This window comes from Ammospiza caudacuta, chromosome 1 (genome assembly GCF_027887145.1).
Source record: "Ammospiza caudacuta isolate bAmmCau1 chromosome 1, bAmmCau1.pri, whole genome shotgun sequence".
In the NCBI taxonomy this organism is placed as follows: domain Eukaryota; kingdom Metazoa; phylum Chordata; class Aves; order Passeriformes; family Passerellidae; genus Ammospiza; species Ammospiza caudacuta.
The window spans coordinates 4,784,731-4,804,894 of NC_080593.1; the positions used below are offsets into that span (position 1 = coordinate 4,784,731).

General features: G+C 40.6%; 1 protein-coding gene across 3 annotated transcripts in view; it reads left to right on the plus strand.

Moving 5' to 3' along the window:
* Nucleotides 1-20,164, plus strand: part of CTDSPL (CTD small phosphatase like) — an 83,899-nt gene that overhangs the window by 36,814 nt on the left and 26,921 nt on the right. For 2 of the 3 annotated variants that reach the window (XM_058806863.1, XM_058806871.1), the window contains exons 2-3: nucleotides 11,584-11,738; nucleotides 18,641-18,673. In XM_058806863.1, the coding sequence (XP_058662846.1) occupies nucleotides 11,584-11,738; nucleotides 18,641-18,673 (188 nt within the window). The remainder of the gene's footprint in view (nucleotides 1-11,583; nucleotides 11,739-18,640; nucleotides 18,674-20,164) is intronic. The other variant, XM_058806881.1, reaches the window with a different exon arrangement.

Here is a 20,164-nt window from a genome sequence, read left to right on the forward strand (position 1 = left end):
GCATTTTTAGTTGTTAGAAACAGCTGTTGCTTTCAGATTCTATTAATGACTGAAGCACAGATAATACAGTGATTCAGAGAAAGTTTCCTCTTCCAAGGGAGTGGGATTCCTCTTTATTCCTTTGTATCTGGGTTTCATAATACAGAGAAATCTGAGGAGGGGCATGGGGGAATGGGGAAATGACACCAAATAAATCTGCATCTCTGTTTAAATCAGTGTCTTTTCGAAGCTAAGCCACCTCTGTTTTTCTTCCAAAACACAAGGTAAATGTTTCATACATGGTCACACATTGTTCCCTGCTCCATTAAGAATCTTTTCAGAACTTACATGATATAAATGCCTTTGGTTCTGTAGAACATGTCACCAGAAGCAGCATCATTTTAGATGTGTATTTTCTCACAGGGTGAATGTTTTATGAGACCTGCACTCAATATCCACAAAATACCAGTGGGTTGGGAAAAATAAATGGGGCTTAGAAAGAGAAGTCAAAGGAAGTGCAGAAAAGATGTCCCAGTTTGATATTTTGCTATTAGGGATGTGTCTTTTGGGGAGCAAACTGTGGATGAGTGAATTTCCCTGGCAGGAATTAGACTTGTAGCCTGGCCCAAAAATATCCCCAGGAGAGTATGAAAAATTCATAAGGCAAAATGGAGAAACAAAACTTTTCTTTGCAGAGACCCTTAACATACTTTTGCAAGATGAATTTGTTAGAGAAAGAGCTGTTCCTAGGAAAGAGGGGAGAAAGCTTGCAAAAATAGACTAATGCTTTGGATTTGATGTCTTGCTGAAGTATTTGCTGCAAAAAGTACCATATAGAATGTTGCTGTCTCTATGGGAACATCTTTGGGCTATATTTAGGAAAATTAAATTAAGCTTATTCTCCTCAGACGAATTTGATAAGGTTTTGATAAGGCTTTGGTTGGAGGTGTAATGATATTTTTTGGGGGGAGAGAGTAGAGGAATTTCTTTGACCTTTGTGTTTGGTGAACCACTTGTCTTACACTTTTCAAGTCAAAAGAACTAAAACTGTCACTTCAATTTAAATCAACCTGAGTGTGGCAGGAGGCAGGAAGAAGCTCTGCTTAATTTCACAACCCCAGGCTCTGAATTTGGTCACTGGGGGTAAAGAAAACCCCATTAAAACCCTTATAAAGCCCAGTTTATTAAACTGAACCGATCTGATGAGGAAATGAGCTGGTTATAAGTCCCATATCCAGCAATGTTTTTTAGGTTTGGATCTCTCTTTGTCTTGAAAAATCAGTGATTGGGTAAAAGCTGTGTGGCTAGGTGAGGAGCACAGAAAAAAGAGGTTTTTGCAGCTCTTCAGTAACTTCACACTAATTTCATGGCATAATTTCTTCAGGAAAATGTGACCTGGGGCTGCAGAGGGTGTGTGTGTGTCCGTCCTTCTGTCCGTTCATACCTGTTCGCAATAAGGAAATACTCTCCCAAACAACCTAAAGAAAAATTTGTTTGTCCCTTTTCCTTGTTCAATCAGCATTGGTTCTAAGACTTTTTTTACTATCATGATGCTGCCAGCTGTGAGTTCCATTAATGTGTGGGCAGCAGTGACTGCCTGGGCTGTGTGACGGCTCCGGGTGCCGCCTGTTTCTCGCCTGTTCCTGCTTTTCCCCGGGTTTGAGCTGCTGGGGATGGAGCAAATTGTTCTCCCCTGCCTTTCCCAGCGTGTCCCACGTCAGCAGAGGCTGGAGCAGAGCGGATGCTGGACATATTTCTGCTCTACAAACACGTGCTTGTTTACATTCCCTTCCCTGCGTTCCCACTCGGATCCTCTCCCCATGCCAGAGGGGCTCAGCCCTGACTGACCAACGCTGAGATCCGGCCATTTTGACCCCGTGTGCTGCTCCTGTTCCCATTTGTTTGTTTCTCCTTTGTCTTCCTTCCCAAGTATTTAACAAATCAGTATTAAATATTTTCCAGAATATTTTTTTCAAACAAGCCAACCTTGGAGTGATTCGAGTTGAGATACGCAAACATCTGATCTGGTTGCTGTGCGTGGTTGATGGTGGAAAACAAACTTAAGTGCTGAGTAAAATGGAAATAAAACAATCCTTTTTATTGGAAGCTGCTGCTTATATTTGGCAAACCCTCCCCAAGAGAAAGCCTCTGCTGTGGGTGCAGCAGCTCAGGGAACCTCAGCAGTGCAGATTTTGCAGCTTTAAAGCTGCCAGGTCTTTGCTGATCCAGCTCCACCAAACCGTGACGTTACACCAACATTGCAAATAAATCGAATTCTTTTTATCAGCAGAAAAGGCTGGGTTGGATTCACAGGCCACATCTGCTGGTGAACTTTGTGCAGTGTATTTTTTCTCTCTCTCTTTTACTAGAAGAAAGGTTTGTTTGTTGGCTGCTCGGGGCGGGACAGGAATGTAATGCATGCACAGACTGTGCAGTATTTCCTGTTCAACTGCCGCTCCAAACCCCAGCGCTGGGAAAACATCCAGATCCAGCAGCTCCAAGCTTGCTCAGGCTGCACAGAAACACCACAGAGGCCCAAATGCTTTGTTTTTCAGAAAAACTACCATTTTTAAAGGGAGCAGTCACGGTGTGCTGGTGCTGTAAATGGATCAGTGTGTGGCTGTTGCTTTGTAACGTTTATAAATTATTGGGCTGAGACAAAACACTTGAAGTGCTACAGGGACAGGGAAATGGCTCCATAATGCCCCTGCAGAAAGTTCTGTTTATTTTGTATCATAATACATCTCCCCAGCATTGCTTGCATACTTCATTTAGCTTGGTTTACCACCCAGTTACAAACCATGGCAATCCTGTGGCACTGCAGCGACTTTCTCATTATTTGCTGTGTTTTACTTGGCCCTTAAACTGCTTTAAGGCATCACTTTTACACTACATGAATTTCACTCCAGGAGTGAAAGATTTCAAGGCAAAAAGCTTGGAGTCAAATCACTTTTGCCAGCTAGCACTGAACTCCCGTGCTGCAAACCTGGCCTTGAGTGTAGTGTGAAAGGAGTGTAGTGTCAGATGAGTGACCCAAATTATTTCTTTTAATTTTCATCCTTTTTTTTTTTTTCTTAAATGGTTCTGGTCTTTTGTACATGTTTCAGACTGTCAGCTGATGATTGTGGGGCGTGGCTACTTATTTACTTACTTTATTTAATCATTTACTTATTTTCTTCAAGCATATGTGTATTTTGAGCACGTGTGTTCACAGGCTGCTCTGGGAGCTATGAAGTGCTATCACTCTTCTCAAAGAAAAGCAAATAGTAGGAAAAGATTTTATGTGTGCATTAAAAGTTGTTGTGTATCCTTGTAGCACCTTTTTTAGTGTGTCCAGTAGTTTTTCAGCCCTGTGTAAAAAGGAATTGTGCACAGGTAATGCTTGAAGGATGGGGCACATCCCTCCTGGCTGCTCCAAGCAGAGCACAGGCAAGGCTGGATGGGCACATTCAGCTCCTTTTTAAGAACTGTTCAGGTGTTTATGTCAAAGGCACAGGTGCAGCAGCTCCCTGGTTCTTCTTGCTGAGGGATTTACTAGAGCTGAGCATCTCCTGGCTCCTCCTTTGTATCCTCATCCATCTTCTGATCCCAGTGGCTGTTTCAGTGGCAAGCAATACAGGCACAAGAATGAAAGTGCTGCTTGTTAATTAGCTCCTTCCTAGATTACAGGAGCCCTACTTTTGAGTCCTTTGGAGATACAGATCTACATGTGCTGCTGCTCAGAATTGGAAGTGGTCTCAGTGTAGCCCTCTCAGCACTGGAGCAGGGGAGGAGGCAGCCAAAATCTGCCCTGTTTAATTTGAATTTGAAGGTATTTTGCTCAGAACATGGTTCAGCAGGTTAATTGGGTTCTTAAAGCAGTATTTAACTTTTGAGCTTCTCTCTGAAACGTGGATACCCCTGAAGCTGTGGATCTGCCTTCAGTCTTGGGGCTGAACAAATGCAGAGTTGGGCTCTGACAGATGAATTTATTTTTACATGATCTTGCCTAGTAGCAGCTCTCCTCACTCGTGGAATACTGCAAAAGATGTTTAAATCATGGCTTACATGAGAAGCTGACACAAATATGAAGGTTATACCATCATATATATGTGTCCAGCCAAACCACAGTATGAAGGCTGAAGTGCAGCAGCAGCTTTAAAAGGTTTTGGAATTTGCCTTGAGATCCATCAGGTTCTTGTGCTGTTTTGAGCCTTTTCATGGTTTCTTATCCCTCCTTGTCGTTTAAGAGGCTTCTGGGTGCAGTTGGTGTTTTGAACATTTACTGGCTGCATTTCATGAAGCATCAGAGCCCTTCCAGAGACAGCAGTGCTGAGTTCTCAGTCGTGTCTTTTAAAAGTGACTTCAGAGTTTCACTACCTTTGATCCTTAAAATATGAGCATCCAATAACCAACAGCAGATATTTAATCTACTCAGATTTGAGGGCTGTAATAAATCATTTATGTAGGGTGAAATAAGGGGAGTTTTTTAGCTTTCAGCTGCTGCAACAAAAACATTTCCAAAGCTTTGTTTGGTTAGGTAGAGTTCTTTTTTCTTCATACAGCTTTAGCTGAATTGATGGATGAATTGACATCCATCCTGATGATTTTTGTGCTAGGTATTATGTGAAATTTTATGTTAGATGACTTTGGGAGGTATGGAAGTGAAACTGTAGTTTCTGATATCCACTGTTAGAGTTATTAATAGAAGTATAAGTTATAGGAAAAGCAGTTCTTGTGTAGCTGTTTCATCCTAGCATACAGGTGCAGCTCATAAACTTGTTTTCCAAAGCATCATGGAATCATTTACTAAGAGTAATACTCAGTTTTTCCCTAAAATTCCCTAAAAGCTCCTAAATCATGTTGACATTTTTTTGCAGATCCAAGGGCACTGACCTAAAGAAATTCTCTCAAAAATAAAAATGAGTTTCTTAGTCATTTTTCCCTCATGTCCTCACCTTCCTTATGTATTCAGGTTTTATTCTTTGCCCATCAGCTTCATCCAGAGCAAACTACTCATGGAATGCCTGGGAAACAGGTTGGTGGAGAGGGCGAGTCAAATGTTTTGGAAAGATTTTTTTATTTCACTAAACTAGTCTGGGATCTCTCCCTTCAAAGTAATAATTTCAGTGGAAAACCCAAAACCTTACTTTTAATTAATTGTGCTGCTGGGGGGAGAAAGATTGCCAGTTTCAGTTGAAATTAATGTAATTCTGGGGTATCACATGCTGAATTTCAGCAGAGCAATTTGCTTGGGCTTTACATGCTTGAAGGTTGAACCAGTTGTGGGTGGTTGTTTCAGGTATGTGACAGTGCTTTTATTGCTTTTATTGCTGTTTTTGCTGCAAAGTTTACACAGGAGATGGAACCTTTCAATGATAAACTACAAATGGCATTTTAAAACCAAAGTTATGAGAGCATCACATGCAGATTTGGCACCAGGTGTTGTAAAACAATTCCTGTCCTGGTCACACCACAAAAAGAGGAGCTGTATCAGCAAGTTGATGATTTTCTATTTAACTGTTTCTATCTTGAGGCATGTGGGATATAAAATTTCTTTCTGAGAAAATCAGATACAGCCTCTTCAAAAGTTGGAGAAATTAGGCATTTCTAATCATGTTTAGGTTTTAAAATTGCTTTCTTTGAAGAAAGGCTTTGTTTAATATCACTTAATTCTGACTCTCCTCTTTCCATCCTGTGTTATAAACAAACTGATGGTGAGAGCTCACCATACCCAGATGTTCCATTTTATTGCATTTACTGAGTTCATCTGTAAGCAGAGAAGTCTCCTCATTCCCCAGCTGATATTATTTGGAAGAACTGGATGTTGCATTCATTTAATTAGGACAGATTCAGCAGTAATTAGCTCGCTCCTGGCTGCAGAGGGTGGGCTCAGAGCCTGCCGCTCATCCCGAGGTGGCTCCTTGTGGTGCTGTGGCTGCACAAGAATCTGCTTTTGTCATTTCACACCACCACAGCAAAATCTGATGGGGGAAGCCCTCAAGTAAACTTTTTTAGAGTACAGTGCATGAGAGGAGAATCTTTTCCTTGGCTGTGTAACTTGTGCTGCTGCTGGTGGGAGAGCAGCACAGCCCTTCTGCCTCCTCTTTCCTGGGTATGAAAGGAGCTGGGAGAAGATGCTGTAGATTATTTCTGTCAGCACCTCTTGTATTAATTTCTGTTCTAACATTTGAGTTATTATACTGTGTGTGTTAAAACCTGGGGTTTGTTATGGCCTTTTTCTCCCTGTTCTCTTGGAAACCCCCCCAGTATGGCTCCATACCTCCCATTTAAGCTTATGTGATTGCAGTAATTTATTTTAAAAACTGCCTTTATCTTTTTCCTTGGGCCCCTCTCCTGCCTTAGCAGTGCTGTGGGGTTGTTAAGACTTGCCAGAAGACTTCCATAAGAACAATTTTGGGACTGTTCTTGGATTCCAGACAATTCAGGGATTAACATGCCCTCAGACCATGGGTGGCACAGGGGTCCTAGATAGTGAAGCTTGTTTTTAGAAATATCATCTGGAAACTACAGGTGAGACCCTAAATTGGGGCCAGTCTGCACCAGAGTTACTTCCCTTCTAGATTGTGCTGTTTCTGACCCTGCTGTAAATAATATTTTACAAATTCAGGTAATTTGGCCAAGTATTTCACTAAAGGCTCTTGCAGACCCCCAGGAGTGAAGCAGTGCTGGATCTGTGCACTCTCCTCTTCAGTGTGGCCTTACACCACATGGAAAAGGAAATAAAGTGCTAAAAATGAGTGAGGGAGAAGGGTATGCATTTGTTGGTGCATGTAAATAGATGCGTGTGTTTATATGGGCATCTGTATTTAAAATTTAACTGGGAAAAGTTGTAGGAAGGCATCATGACTTTGAATGACTGGCCTCTAAAACAGCAGATGGAATTAAATGTAGATACACGTGACATTTTCTGCATGGAAAGATATGAGAATTCTTGATTTATATTTTCAGTGATGCCTGAAATCCCTTCTAATGAAGAGGTCTTGGTGTTATAATCAGATCTGAAAAATCACATTAGCCCAGTGCTCACTTGTTGTAAACCTCAAGTAAGATATTAAGAATTATTAGAGAAAAGCAAGAGAACAAAGCATTGTGTGGGTGTATAAATTCAAGGTGGAATTTCTTTCTTTCATCCTGGATATTGTGTGTGCTTCCTGCTTCAGAAATACCAATTAGGGCCTGCAGAAAGGTAAGAAACAAGGATGCTCAGAGTTCTGAAGCAGCTGAACTCTTGTTCATGTGATACTTTGGGCTCTAAAAGTTGGTGTTGGTGTGAAAAGTGATGGGACAAAGCCATGAAAAGGGAATTTGTTGAGGGTTTTTGCACACACACATTTGGTATGTTCAGGTCCTTGAAGTGCACTTGCAGTGAACCTGGGGTGGTGGGAGGGGAGAGCAGCTCCAGCTCACCCTGATCCTTCCTCAGCCCTCCTGCAGGCACCTGCTGCTCTCAGCCTTCTCTGCTTCCACAGATAACACATTTTCATGCTCTGGGGTTGCTCTGCCTGGGTTTTTTTGGGCCATGGTGTTGACGTGTTCCATGTGCAGGGTTTGAGAAGGAAAACGTCACTGAGGTGTCCTCGGTGCTCACAGTGCTGGGGTAGTGATGGTTCACAGTGTCTGGGGAGGAAATCAGCTCCAGAAACTGAGCTTGTGACTTCTGACAGATGGAGGAGGGAGAAAAGAAAATCTTAATTCTGTTTTTTTAAACTCCATATGCTGGATGCTGCTCAGACCTGCAGTTTGGATAACTCAGTTCACCCTTCCATTATTGTCAGTATCTGCTCTCACCTATGAACTTTTTAAGGAATGCCAAGTTTTCTCCTCACCTGTTTTTTCTCTTCTCTTTTTCTCTTGCTCCAGAATGCCTAAATTTATGTTGGTAATTCAACATCAGTGCTTCTTTGCACCTTTGTAGTTGTTATATTTATGCTGTCACTGCTTCAAGGAGAAGAAATCCAGTCAGCAGCACACAGATTGCAGGTGGCTCAGGGTAACTGAGGAGGGAGGAACTATTTTCCATGATGCACAACACTGTCAGAGTAGCTAAAAATGAGATATGGGTGCAAACATTTTCTGTGTGTGCAGTACTTGTATTTTAATGTAACACAGCACATAAAACCTGAAAACTTCTTTTCCTTGCTGCATCCAAAATTATCATTTGTTAAGTCACTGTAAAGCTTCTATAATAGCTTATTAAATAACATTGAAATTAGTGCAAAGACCTGTTTGAAACAGCACTGTGTTATGAATGGCAGAATTGTCAAGACTAAAAACCAAAATGAAGGATTTTATTCCTAGTAAAATGTTTCACTAAGTGAAGGGAGTGGCCAGATTTCAAATGTATTATTCTATCCAAGTATTCTTAGAAGGTTTGGACCAATCAGCATTTTTTGTCTAGAGATTTTTGAATGTTTATTTAAACAATTTACTGTCTCTTTCTATAGTAAGTAGACATGATACAAGTATTAGTTCTGGAGTGGTTTTGGTGTTCCCATTGATCTGTTGTGAGTTAGGAATTTAAGCACCCTGCTGTAATTGATACCTGCACTCAAATGAGATAATTTGCCCTCATATTTTTAAGCAGAGGCTGAAAACAAAGCAGAAATTATTAGCAAGGTTTCTGTGGCAGTAGCTGTAGGCAGCAGGACACAGAGCATTGTTCCTCCTGTTCTAATTTCAGCATATTTCAATTTTTAATGGCGGAAAGGAGTTCTCCTTGCCAGGATTATATTGCACCTACCTTGCTTGTGCTGCAATACCATTTTCTCTGAGTGCTTTGAAAATGTCCTTCCCAACTGCCCAGGTATCCTTTGGGCATTTCTAAACCAGTGTTGTTGTTGCAAACAGAATATGACATTTTGAGAATTGGAGAATTAGCCTTTGACTGTAACTTGTAGCACCGGTGGCCAGAGTTCTGTGGGATCTCAGCACCTCAGGACTGAGGTGCAGAGGCACCAAGACCACCCTTGGGGGGCTCGGGAGTCCTGGAATGTTGCCAGAAGTGTCTGGTGGCTGGACTTTGATCCTACACAGGAGACGACACCTGTATGAGGATGGGAGGATTTCACTGGGGTAAATGGTGAAGGGATAAGTTAATTAGAGAGTGAAACACAGGGTTTAGGATTTCTGTACAGGGGGGTCTAAAGAAGTAAGATGGAGGAATTGGGGCGTGTCCTGTTCTTCTTCTTCTTCTTCTTGGCCTCCATCTTCTGTGGTGATGTTGGCACTTTGGGATTGGTTATTACTAGAAGTGCACCGGTTAATAAGGGTAAAAGGTATTGGGGAAAATTGATAAATATTGTATACGTAATTTTGAGTATAAAGATAGGTGACCGCCCCGGGGGCTCTCAGTGTGCTCATGGCTGGCTGCTGTGCAGACCTCTGTCAGGCTGAGAGAAAATCTTTTAGATAAACAATTAATAAACACCGAGACCGAGAAAAAACCTGAAGCCTCTTCTCGTCCTTTGAAGCGCGGGCTGTCCAAGGCCACCCCTGGGCCTTTCCAGGTCACCCAAACAGACAAAACCCGGCAGAGTTCTTCATGTGTTTTCTGTTTAACTGGAATATTGATAAGTGGTGCTGGGTTGGTTTCAATTTACAGATGTTTTTTAAAGTAATGAAACACTTCCTTAAGCACACAAATCTCTGCATAGTTCTGACTTCATCCTGTTATCAGAGCACTTTTGAAATTGGTGAGAGTCTGTAAAACCCATTTAGTTTTTTATATTGGTACGCTTTGCTCTTATAGCAATTAATGACTGAACCTGGGCAGTGCTCACTGCCCTGAAGTGGAAAAGTATTTTGGCAAATATGGAAATGATGGCACTTATTAAAAATTTCACCTACCCTCTAATTTTTGGATGGGGAGGGGGTTGATTTCCTACCCAAAGCAGGAAAGAAATACTTCTAAATAAGCATTATCTACAAGCATGATAATAGATCATTAAAACATTTGGTGAACAAATCAAGTATTATTTAAAACATCCTAAAAATTTTCTCCAACTCTTTTATTTTAATGTGTATTCAGGAGGTTTTTTTTCCTTAGGGGAATCCGTAGATGTCTTAGGTGCATTTCTTTTCTCTCAACTATTGCTTTCAACTACAGTATTCATTCTTTAAAGATCTACACTTGCTTTCATTCAGCTGCATGTAATTTTTTACCACTTAAGGGTTATTTTCATCCTGGTAGACCAGTAAGCAAGTTGAAAGTCAAGGCCAGGGCTCCTGTTTCTTGAGAACCACCCTTGTTGTTGTAGCCTCTGTGTTGTGTCTTCTGTCCTCCAGCAATGCTGTCAAAAAGAGGAAACTCAGAAGCATCTCAGAGATTTTCCTGACCCTTACAGGACTTGTAAATGTTCCACCCATGATGGTGTAGTTGTGTAGAAACACTACAGGAGGCATTTAGTGCATCTCTGCTTTTTAGATCTCTTTGCTTCCTCTGTCCAGAGATGGATTTTGGCAGTGAGTTATTTTGTGTAATTGCAGTATCCACCTTGGATGTTACTGGGAAAACTCTTTGTGTTGTCTCAGTGTGATTATGCAGAGTTCCAGGATGTCACAGTACGAGTCTGGCAAGGGAAAAATGTGTTAAAAAAGAAGAAGAGCAGTCTCAATCTGCTGGGAAATCTCAGTAATCTTAAGACTTGAGAAAGATTTCTGTGTATAGAAACCTTACATCTTCAATTACAACAATTGAATATTACAATTCAGTTGTAATCTGGAAAACCAAATCTGTACCACATGAATTTATTTTTCTGCTTTGTGATTTTTTCCCCCATTGTCCCAGTGTAATGACTGGAAAATCTCAGTAGTCTTCAGACTTGATAAAGATTTCTGTGTATAGAAAACTTACATCTTCAATTACAACAATTGAATCTTACAATTCAGTTGTTGTAATCTGGAAAGCCAGATCTGTACCACATGAATTTATTTTTCTGCTGTGTGGAGGTTTTTTTCCCATTTTCCCATTGTCCCAATGTAATGACTGGAAAATCTCAGTAATCTTTAAACTTGATAAATATTTCTGTGTATAGAAACCTTGCATCTTCAATTCAGTTGCTGTAATCTGGACAACCAGATCTGTACCACATGAATTTATTTTTCTGCTATGTGGGGCTTTTTTTCCCAATATCCCAGTGTAATATCTGGAAAATCTCAGTAATCCTAAGACTTGATAAAGATTTCTGGGTATAGAAACCCTACATCTTCAGTTCAGTTGTTGTGATCTGGAAAACCAGGTCTGTACCACCTGAATTTATTTTTCTGTTGTGTGATTTTTTTCCCCCATTGTCCCAATATAATGACTGGAAAATCTCAGTAATCTTAAGACTTGATAAATATTTCTGGGTATAGCAACCTTACATCTTCAATTCAGTTGTTGTGATCTGGAAAACCAGATCTGTACCACATGAATTTATTTTTCTCCTGCGTGATTTTTCCCCCTATTATCCCAATATAATGACTGGAAAACCTCAGTAATCCTAAGACTTGATAAAGATTTCTGTGTATAGAAACCTTACCTCTTCCATTCAGTTGTTGTGATCTGGAAAACCAGGTCTGTACCACATGAATTTATTTTTCTGTTGTGTTTTTTCCCCCCAGTGTCCCAATGTAATATCAGCTTGAAGAAGCAGAGGAGTCGAAGTATCTTTAGCACCTTATTCTGCTGCTTTCGTGACTACAATGTCGAGCCACCATCCACCAACAGCACCAGTGCTCTGCCTCCTTTGGTGGAGGAGAATGGAGGACTTCAGAAGGTCAGGATTTTGTCTTATTTTGCTGTCATGTGGGTGGTTTGTAAGCAAGGATTAATTCTGCTTCCAAAGGTTTGTCCTGACAGATTTCCCTTGTGAGATACAGGAAAAAAAATTGCTGGTTTGATGGTGGATTGCTAATACTGTCTATTCATCTGTGATATAAAATTAATATTTTTGTCGTGGGTGTTGGCACTTTACTTTCTGTAAACAACCAACATTTAAAACCTGAGTAAGACACTAAAAAAATGGAGACTTCTCGTAAAATTTCAACTGCTGAGTTGTCCCCAGCTTTGGTTCCTTTTTCTGATTAAAGGAAAGTTAAAATGTGTTCCACTGCAACATAGTGGAACCTTCTGAACATCATTTTAAAGGATTTTCAGTGACATAAAAACAAATCAAAAGGACCATAATTATTTAGACCTTTTTTTCCTAAGTAGTCCACTTACATTCAGTACATGCTGAGGCCAGGGCTAGCAGCTTTTGGCCTTATTTTCCCAAGTTACTAAGTTGTGTTTAATGAGTTAAATGAATGGATGGGGATTTTAGATGCAAATACAGATAGAATACAAACAGTGCAACACACATTTCTTCTTTATAAATCTGATAACACTGAGAGCATTTGTGCTATTGTCTGAAGAATTTCAGTTCAATCTGGCAAATAATGCCAAGTTTTCCATGCAGTTTCCAGGACTCTGAGATTGCAAATCCAGGTGAATCCATGGTGGAGAATTATGGCAGAAATGGAGATGTCTCTCAGTTTTTTATCCTTCTGTTTTTCATGTCTGATGCAGCTGATTCCTTCCTTCCCTTGTCCAGTCCATTTTATTCTGGTTTGAATTCTGCTGGTTGTGTTTGAATTCTGAAAAGTTCAGGGGAAAGAACAAGGAACTCTTTGGTGGGAGAGAGGGAGGGAGAGCAGATGAAAGTGATGGAGATTTCTGTGTGGAGGTAAAGCCTGAACTGTACCAGTTCCTGCTGAAACTGCTCTCACAGAGGTAAAATGCCCTGAAAATCCTGCCAAGAGGAGGGATTGTACATGTATTTTTAGACTTCTCCTGCTAGCCAAGGTACATTTGGAGTGAAAGGAGGGAAATCTAGCCTGGATGTGCTGAAGGGAAAGCTGAGGAGTGTGTAACATGTATGCACACATTCATCTGAGGGGAAAAAAAAAGGGATGGGAAGCTACTAAAATTTCCTTTCCACTCTGCTGGGGAATTGAAAGCAAAAAGAATTGAGGCTACTGGCAAAACTACAGCTGAGAGAAAATGGGACTTCAGTAGAAACTAAAACATAAAAGCAAGTTTGTTTTTTCTGTAGAATAACGTGAATCAGAATGGTCTGGAGTCAGTAGTGTCCAGATTGCATTTTGCAAAACAATTACTTTCTAAATATGTCCTATGCCTTGAGAGGTTGCATGGGTGTCCACACAAGTTTTCATTCTCACTCTGTGCTGCCTCACTGAGCAGTTCTGGAGCTGTACAATACTTGTACACAAGGCCAGGACAAAATCACAGCATTCCTAAAATGACCAGATCAAAATGTGCAAGACAAAATATAATTCAAAGAATATATTGAAGAGAATTTAATTGAAGAGTGCTTTCTTCAACTGAATGAAAGGCACTCAGATACTCATATCTTTTTAGAAGAAATCAGTATAGCTCAACTTTCAGGTGGTTCTTCAGGTAAAAAGTCAGTGACATTGCTATTTTAGATGCTGTATTAAAGATTAATCTCTATATATGTTTATACTGTTTTTATTTTGAGTGCTAACACAGTGTAAGTAGGAAAATCCTCTAAGGAAATCAAAAGAGCACTGAAGACTTTTGAATATGTTTGAATATTGTTACACTGTTGGACTGGTGATTTTTACCAGGAGAGCTGTTTCAGAGCTGTGCAGGCTGCTTGAATTTGGTGGAGTTACACTGAGCATCTTGTCTAGATTCAGAAATAAGAAAAGTGGGGGAGGCACCACTGGGCCTTGGATTCTAAATTGGTGAAATGAAATGTCCAGGAATGACAAAATTGCCTCTCAGGAAAGAAAATGAAACCTGACAACCCACTGCTTAAATTCCTCTGCTGTTTCATTAAATCTCTTTTTTTTTGCATTAGTTTCACTGCCAGGTAGGAATTGTTGAAATTCTGTTAAGCTGCTGCTCAGATGGTCACTTGGTTATATCTGCTCTCTCTTCTGTGTGTTATTAATTATTTATCACATCACTGTTCACTTCTGGCTGGCCCCAGTCAGTTCATGTGTTGTGACCCTTTCTTTAAAAAATGGACAAGGAAAATTGCACAATAATGTCAAGCACTTACCACTAGAAATGAGTGCAAAATGGCTTGGAGGTACTTCCCTCATGTCTTTGCTGTTCAGTGGAGTTGGTACATGAAAACTGATGGTAAAGACTTCAGAGGAAGGGAAGAATGGGGGAAACTTCTGCTGGTTTCACTGGAATTCAGAGTTCTCTGTTGCTTCTGGCACATTCTGAAGCTGATGTGATAAGCCAACTTTCTTCTAATTAGGAATCTTGATTTTTTTAAATGCTGCCCTGTTCAAAAGGAGGGAAAGTGGGGGAGAAGGATATTTTATAAAGTAGTTGAAAACACAGCACTGAAATTTTGTTCAGAATAATTGTGATGTGTGAGACAATTCTTATTTGGCTCTAGTAGAAAAAATGAAATCAGTGCTTCAGATTAATCAGGGCTTCATGATGTGACTTGATGGTGCTTGACATGTCAAGTGTCTGTCACTTCTTCATGGGGTTGGAAGAAACACCAAATTGAGCAAGGTTTTGATTAAACAGTTACTTTCAGTGCTGAATTCTATTCTCTAAGTGGGGAAAAAAAGCCCAAAAACTTCTTCAAAGTATTGAGTTCTCTTTTAAACCTTCTACTCACAGAGCAGCTGCTTGTTCAAGTGTGACTCTAGTACTGGTAATGAATGGTCCATTCCGTCTCTGAAGTTTCAATACAACATTTTTTTCAATAATAACTTGTATTTACTGAAACTGTGGCATATTTGTTTTCCTTCAAATGCAGCAGCTCTCCAGCAGAGCAGAAGATGCACTGTGAGAGGTGATATCTGTGGGTATATCAGCCTGCCTGCAGCTCAGATGCTGAGCCAGATGTGTCACTGGGAACACAAAATATTCAACCTCATGAACTCCTTTATAATATTTTCCTGCCCCTTCTGCTTCTGCATCAGGCAGCTCCCCAACACCTTCCAGCCACTGGTTTGTTTTGTTTTATTTTTCTTCAGAGTGTTGGGAGAGAGAAAATAAAACTTATGTTTTGTTTTCTTTGAGATAAATTCAAATCTCAGTTTCCATTCTTCAGTTAGCAACTTGACTCAGTTTTTGTATTTTCTGCATATAAGTTTTTTCTTCTGGGTAAGTTTGTTACTTGAGTTTTGAGGTGTTTGTGGATACAGATTTCATTTATTCAGACTTGAAGGGAGAGGGAGTCCACATAGACAAAGGTGAGAAAAGCAAGATACAAACTCTTTTTTTCCCTTTGCTTTCAGTCCTGGTGGGTGAGGGAGCCCTCACATGTCTGTGGGCACTTTCCATTTCACCCCCAGCCCACTTCCACTGGAGTCAACCTTGCTTTTGTTTCACAGCAAGATCCAGATCAGGCAGATGGCTCCAGTTAATGAGGTGAAACATGAATGAGGAAAGGGATTTTTACGCTTGCTGGGTTAGAGGAGAAGCTCTTGATCCACATGCACCAGGGAAGAAGACAGAACTAAGGGGAGGATTTTTCTGGGGGCAGCAGCTGCTCCCTCTGCTTTTCCTGTCACTGAATTTCCACCTCACTCCAAAAGCTGTGGCTCCTCCTCCCCACTGCATGATGCCATCACCTCCCAGGTGAATTCCTGTCACTGAATTTCCACCTCACTCCAAAAGCTGTGGCTCCTCCTCCCCACTGCATGCTGCCATCATCTCCCAGGTGATGTTGGCGAGCTGTGTAGATGCTCTGTGGTCGTGTCTCCAACACTCTCCTCTGCTTCAGGGATCTCTGTTTATAGCACAGCACAGGGAAAAGGATCTTCTCTCAGTCCCTCATGAATGTGGCCCAGCAAAATGAGGAAACAGCTTGGAGGGAGCACGTTCTTGAGGTCACAATAGCATCTGCTTCATGCTGGAGACCTCGAGGAGCAGCAGGAGTGTGGGCTCTGTGTTGGGGACATCATTAATGACAGGATGCTGAGCAGAGGTGGGAATCCCTCTCCATGTGGAGGAAGATGATTGAGATTGATGTAAATCATTGTGCTTTGTCTCCTGCTTACCCTTGGCTGATCAGAGCAGGAAAATTCCACGTGTTTGGTTCTGTTGGTCACCATCAAGATGTGGTGTGGAAGGTGTTCAGAAAACAAGATCTCCTCTCCATACCTATTCAAAGATTCCCAGAATGACCAGGTTGGAGGAGACCTTCAAGACCATCGAATCCAGCCCAGCCCCAACAGCTCAACCAAACCCTGGCACCCAGTGCCACATCCAGGCTTTGTTAAACACACCCAGGGATGGGGACTGCACCACCTCCCCGGGCAGCCATTCCAGAACTTTATCACTCTTTTATCATTTTTCCCTGCTATCCAACCTGTATTTCCCTTGGCGCAGCTCGAGGCTGTGTGCTCTGGCTGTGTCAGTGCTGCTGCAGACAGAGCCCAGCCCCAGCTGAGCACAGGCACCTTTCAGGAGCTGCACAGAGTGATGGGGTTCCTCTCTTTGCCCACTCATTCTGACCTTCTTTATTAAGAGACAGCTTGAGAGTTTGTCAAATCACTTAAGTGTCAAATAATAACTGTACTACTGTTGTAAAAGAACCTGTCATGGTCTAGAGCAAGCCTTGTGCTAAAGAAACTAATAGGATGAATCTGTTACATTGGTCAGCTTCTTCTCTAAAGTGAAAATAGCTCCTTATCTTTCAATACAGACTCTGAAAAAAAGCAAAATATTGTGGCCTGTCACTTGTTGCTCATCGAGGCCACACATGACCATAGGCAGTGTAAGTGAGGAACACAGTGCTGGAAATTGTTATTTCAAACTAAAAATTATGCAGCTAAAGGAAAAGAATGGATTTATCGTTCCATCTGTATATAGCATGGAAAAAATAAAACCCATTAAAAAAACCCTGTATTCAATGGCTGGGGACAAATCAGTTCCTGGGTTGTCTTAGGGACACAATAGGGAAATCTTGGCATTCTAGGAACAGCTTTGTTCTGTTACCAACATCAGCAGCTCGTGGAAAGCCTTCAACAAATGCAGTCATCTGTCATCTTTCAAACTCTGCTGTTTGACCCATTTCCCTTCCTGTTCCAAGGCACTAGGAAATGAGGCAGGAGCTTGTAAGAAGTTTCCCAGAGCAGGCTTGTTTTTAAGAAGCATTTGCCTGTTCATGAACACTTTTGCTTTCCCAGCAGACTCTTGCACTTCTTTCTGCTTGTTTTTCCTGTTCTCATCTCTCTTACTACTGTTTTGATTTTTGCATAGGTATTCCCAGGGTTCCTCTTAAGAAATTTGCTTGTTTCCCCCTTTTTTTTTTTTTTTTTTTTAATTTAAGAAATTCTTTGAGAGAAATTCGGCAAACAGTAATGCAACTTTGGTTTTAGGTTCCCATGAAAGTCAGTTCCACTAACAGGACATTAATATATTGAATTGTCTTTTTTTTTTCCTATTCTTATTGCTGTTACCCTGAGGAAAACTTGTATTCTCACCAACTTTTTTGTGTGTGTTTTTTCTAGAAATCAGGTACTTTTTACTAGTGCCAAGTTTTTGATAGTTCATGGTAGTTGTTCCTTCAGCTTCTCAGGATTTTGGGCAAACTTCAGTAAAAAAATTTCTGCTGAGCAACACTAAAAAAGAGCACTTTAAAAATAATAAAGAATTATTTCTGTTTGTCAGTGATGTGTCAACACTGGTAGACTTGAAAACAAATAAGCAGGAGGTTTCTTCAGCTGGAAAAGGCTGTTCTAGAATTGAAAACAGCCCTTGCAATATTTCTCTGCTGGAGATCAGAGCCTGTGTTGCCCAAATATTAAAGAATAAAACCAAACCCAAGCAACATCTATGCTAGAAGGATCAGCTTCCTTTTCTTTATGTGCTGTGCCCACCAGAAAATAAAGTTGGTTTTGAAGGATTACATCAGAAAATAGAATTCTGGCTTCAGAAATCTCTTAGATATTGGAGTGAGAGTTTGAGAAAATAGAATTCTAGCTTAAAAAATGTCTTATATATTTGAGTGAGAGTTTGAGTGAGAATTGCCCATTTGAGCCAGGCTTTGTCCATTTTGGAGCTGTCCTTGTTTCTGCATGTCCAAGGATGAGAAGGAAGGATCAGGTTGGCCAAGAATTTCCTGCCTTCTCCCAAGGGTGGTGCAAAAGTGAGACCATGGGAGCAGCACTGGCACTGCTGGATGGAAAAAATGGAATTCCTTGGGTTAATTTAACATCATCATGTCCTTCTCAGACATTCTGCTGTTGCCTGAGTGAAAATGCTGATTTTTAAGTCAGTTGTCTCAAATGAAGGTGGGTTCAAGGAGTGGGGTTCTGCCAGGCTCTGGCTCAGCCTCTTGCTGCAGTGCAATTTGACAAATACACCCATTAGTAGATCTTAAAGCTGAAAAGGTTCCAGTAAATACAGGTACTTTCTTATTGTCATCTCTTATTAATCATAGCATGGGTTTTATCAGTCCAGTCTCCTAAAAATCACAAATGCCAGTGTACTAACAGATCATTTCAGCAACTAAAATGCAAAATCCTATTTTTATTTTTTTTTACCCTGGTTTCTTGAATACTTGGAACTTTTGGTTTAAAATGTTTGAGTGCTACATTTACTGCTCCAGACCTTTGTTCTACCCTTTAAAAGCCATTACCCTTACAGTGATTTTTTTTTCTTTTTCCCCAGGGTGACCAGATGCAGGTCATGCCTATACCAAGTGTATGTATTTTTATCCCTTTTTCTTTTAATAATTTTCATGACTTTTGCTTTGATTCATTTTATGTTGCAGTCTAACAGGTCTGTTTTGTGTTGCATGTTAACAAAAGGATTTTATGTTCTGTCTGTAATGTTGTATCCCCAGAGGTGGAGTGAACTGCATGTCTTCTACAGGGACTGAAAGAAGAGTTTGGGTTTTATCTGGGTTTCTTCTGGATTTTTAGCATGTTGAAAACACATGAGGTAGTCTGAAAATTATTTATTTTAATAGAGGCAAAAGGTGATTCATCATCATTATGTGAGACACAATTACAAAAACCTTTTCCTCTCATTTTCCTCTATATTCCAGTTGAAAAGAACAGTTGGAAACTGCATAATTTATTTGAAATAAGTCACATTAAGAAAACAGAGCACACTGACTTGCTCATCCCTGCACTTGTTTGAGATGATGCTCTTGGTATCAGCTGCTGCTTTATGAGCCTCAATATTTCTGTTTATCTTCCCCGCATTAAACTTGGAATGCCGTTTGGCATCTGAATTATTTTTCAAAGCTAAATAAAAGGAAGAAAAAAACCCGAGTCCTTCAAACTGAAGCTTTTAATTTAATTAGTTTTAACCGTTTTTGGTCAAAAAGCTGCTGGTTTTTTTACAAGGATGAAGGCTTAGGCTTTGTAAAGCTGAAAACACTTTTTTTTTTCCTGATCTCCTTTGCTGTTTACAATACTTCATCATTGCAGAGTTTCCCAGCAAGCAGCAGTGCTGATGTGTGGAGATAATGACCCAACCCTCTTGTTTGAGATATTTGGTAGCTTTTAAAGACCTGGATATTCCCCAAGATGCCATTCTTTATCTTCTTTCCCTTCCTTCTCACGTAGCCCAGCATTCCAAATCCTCCTGTAGGAACCCCCCTGTCTGTGCTGCAGTGCACCAGTGCCAGGGACTGGGCACATCTTCCCTCTTCCAACAGCTTTCCTTGGGGTTGGGAACTGTTGGAAATTCCTCTTTATTGCTTACCTGTGATTTCTGGTGTGGCTCATGCATGCTGTGTATGCAGGCAGGCATGGACATGCATGTGATTTGTATTTCTGCAAGTCTAGGAATAGAAAAACCTCAAATGTAAATCAGAAAATGCTGATTTCCAAACTACTTTTCTTTTTTACATACCTGCCAAATTCTGTTAGGTGGCTGTAGCTGCTCCACTAGGAATTATTTGAACATGAAACATGTTCTGGCTGTGCTCTGACCTGGAATAAAACCTTTCCCAAGAGTGACTGTAGCTACTAACAGAATAAGAATTCAAAGAGAACAAAATTTTGGAAGGATTAATAAGTAGAGCTCTGACAGGTACAGAAATTAAATCAGATGCTTTGCTAGAACATTGTCTTTGCAGTGTTAAAGCAGTATTAGATTTGGGCAGTGGTACAAAAATGAATGCTTCAAGAAGGGACATCTTTTTTTTCCCCTCCTTTTTTTATTATTTTTTTTAAGCTCAGC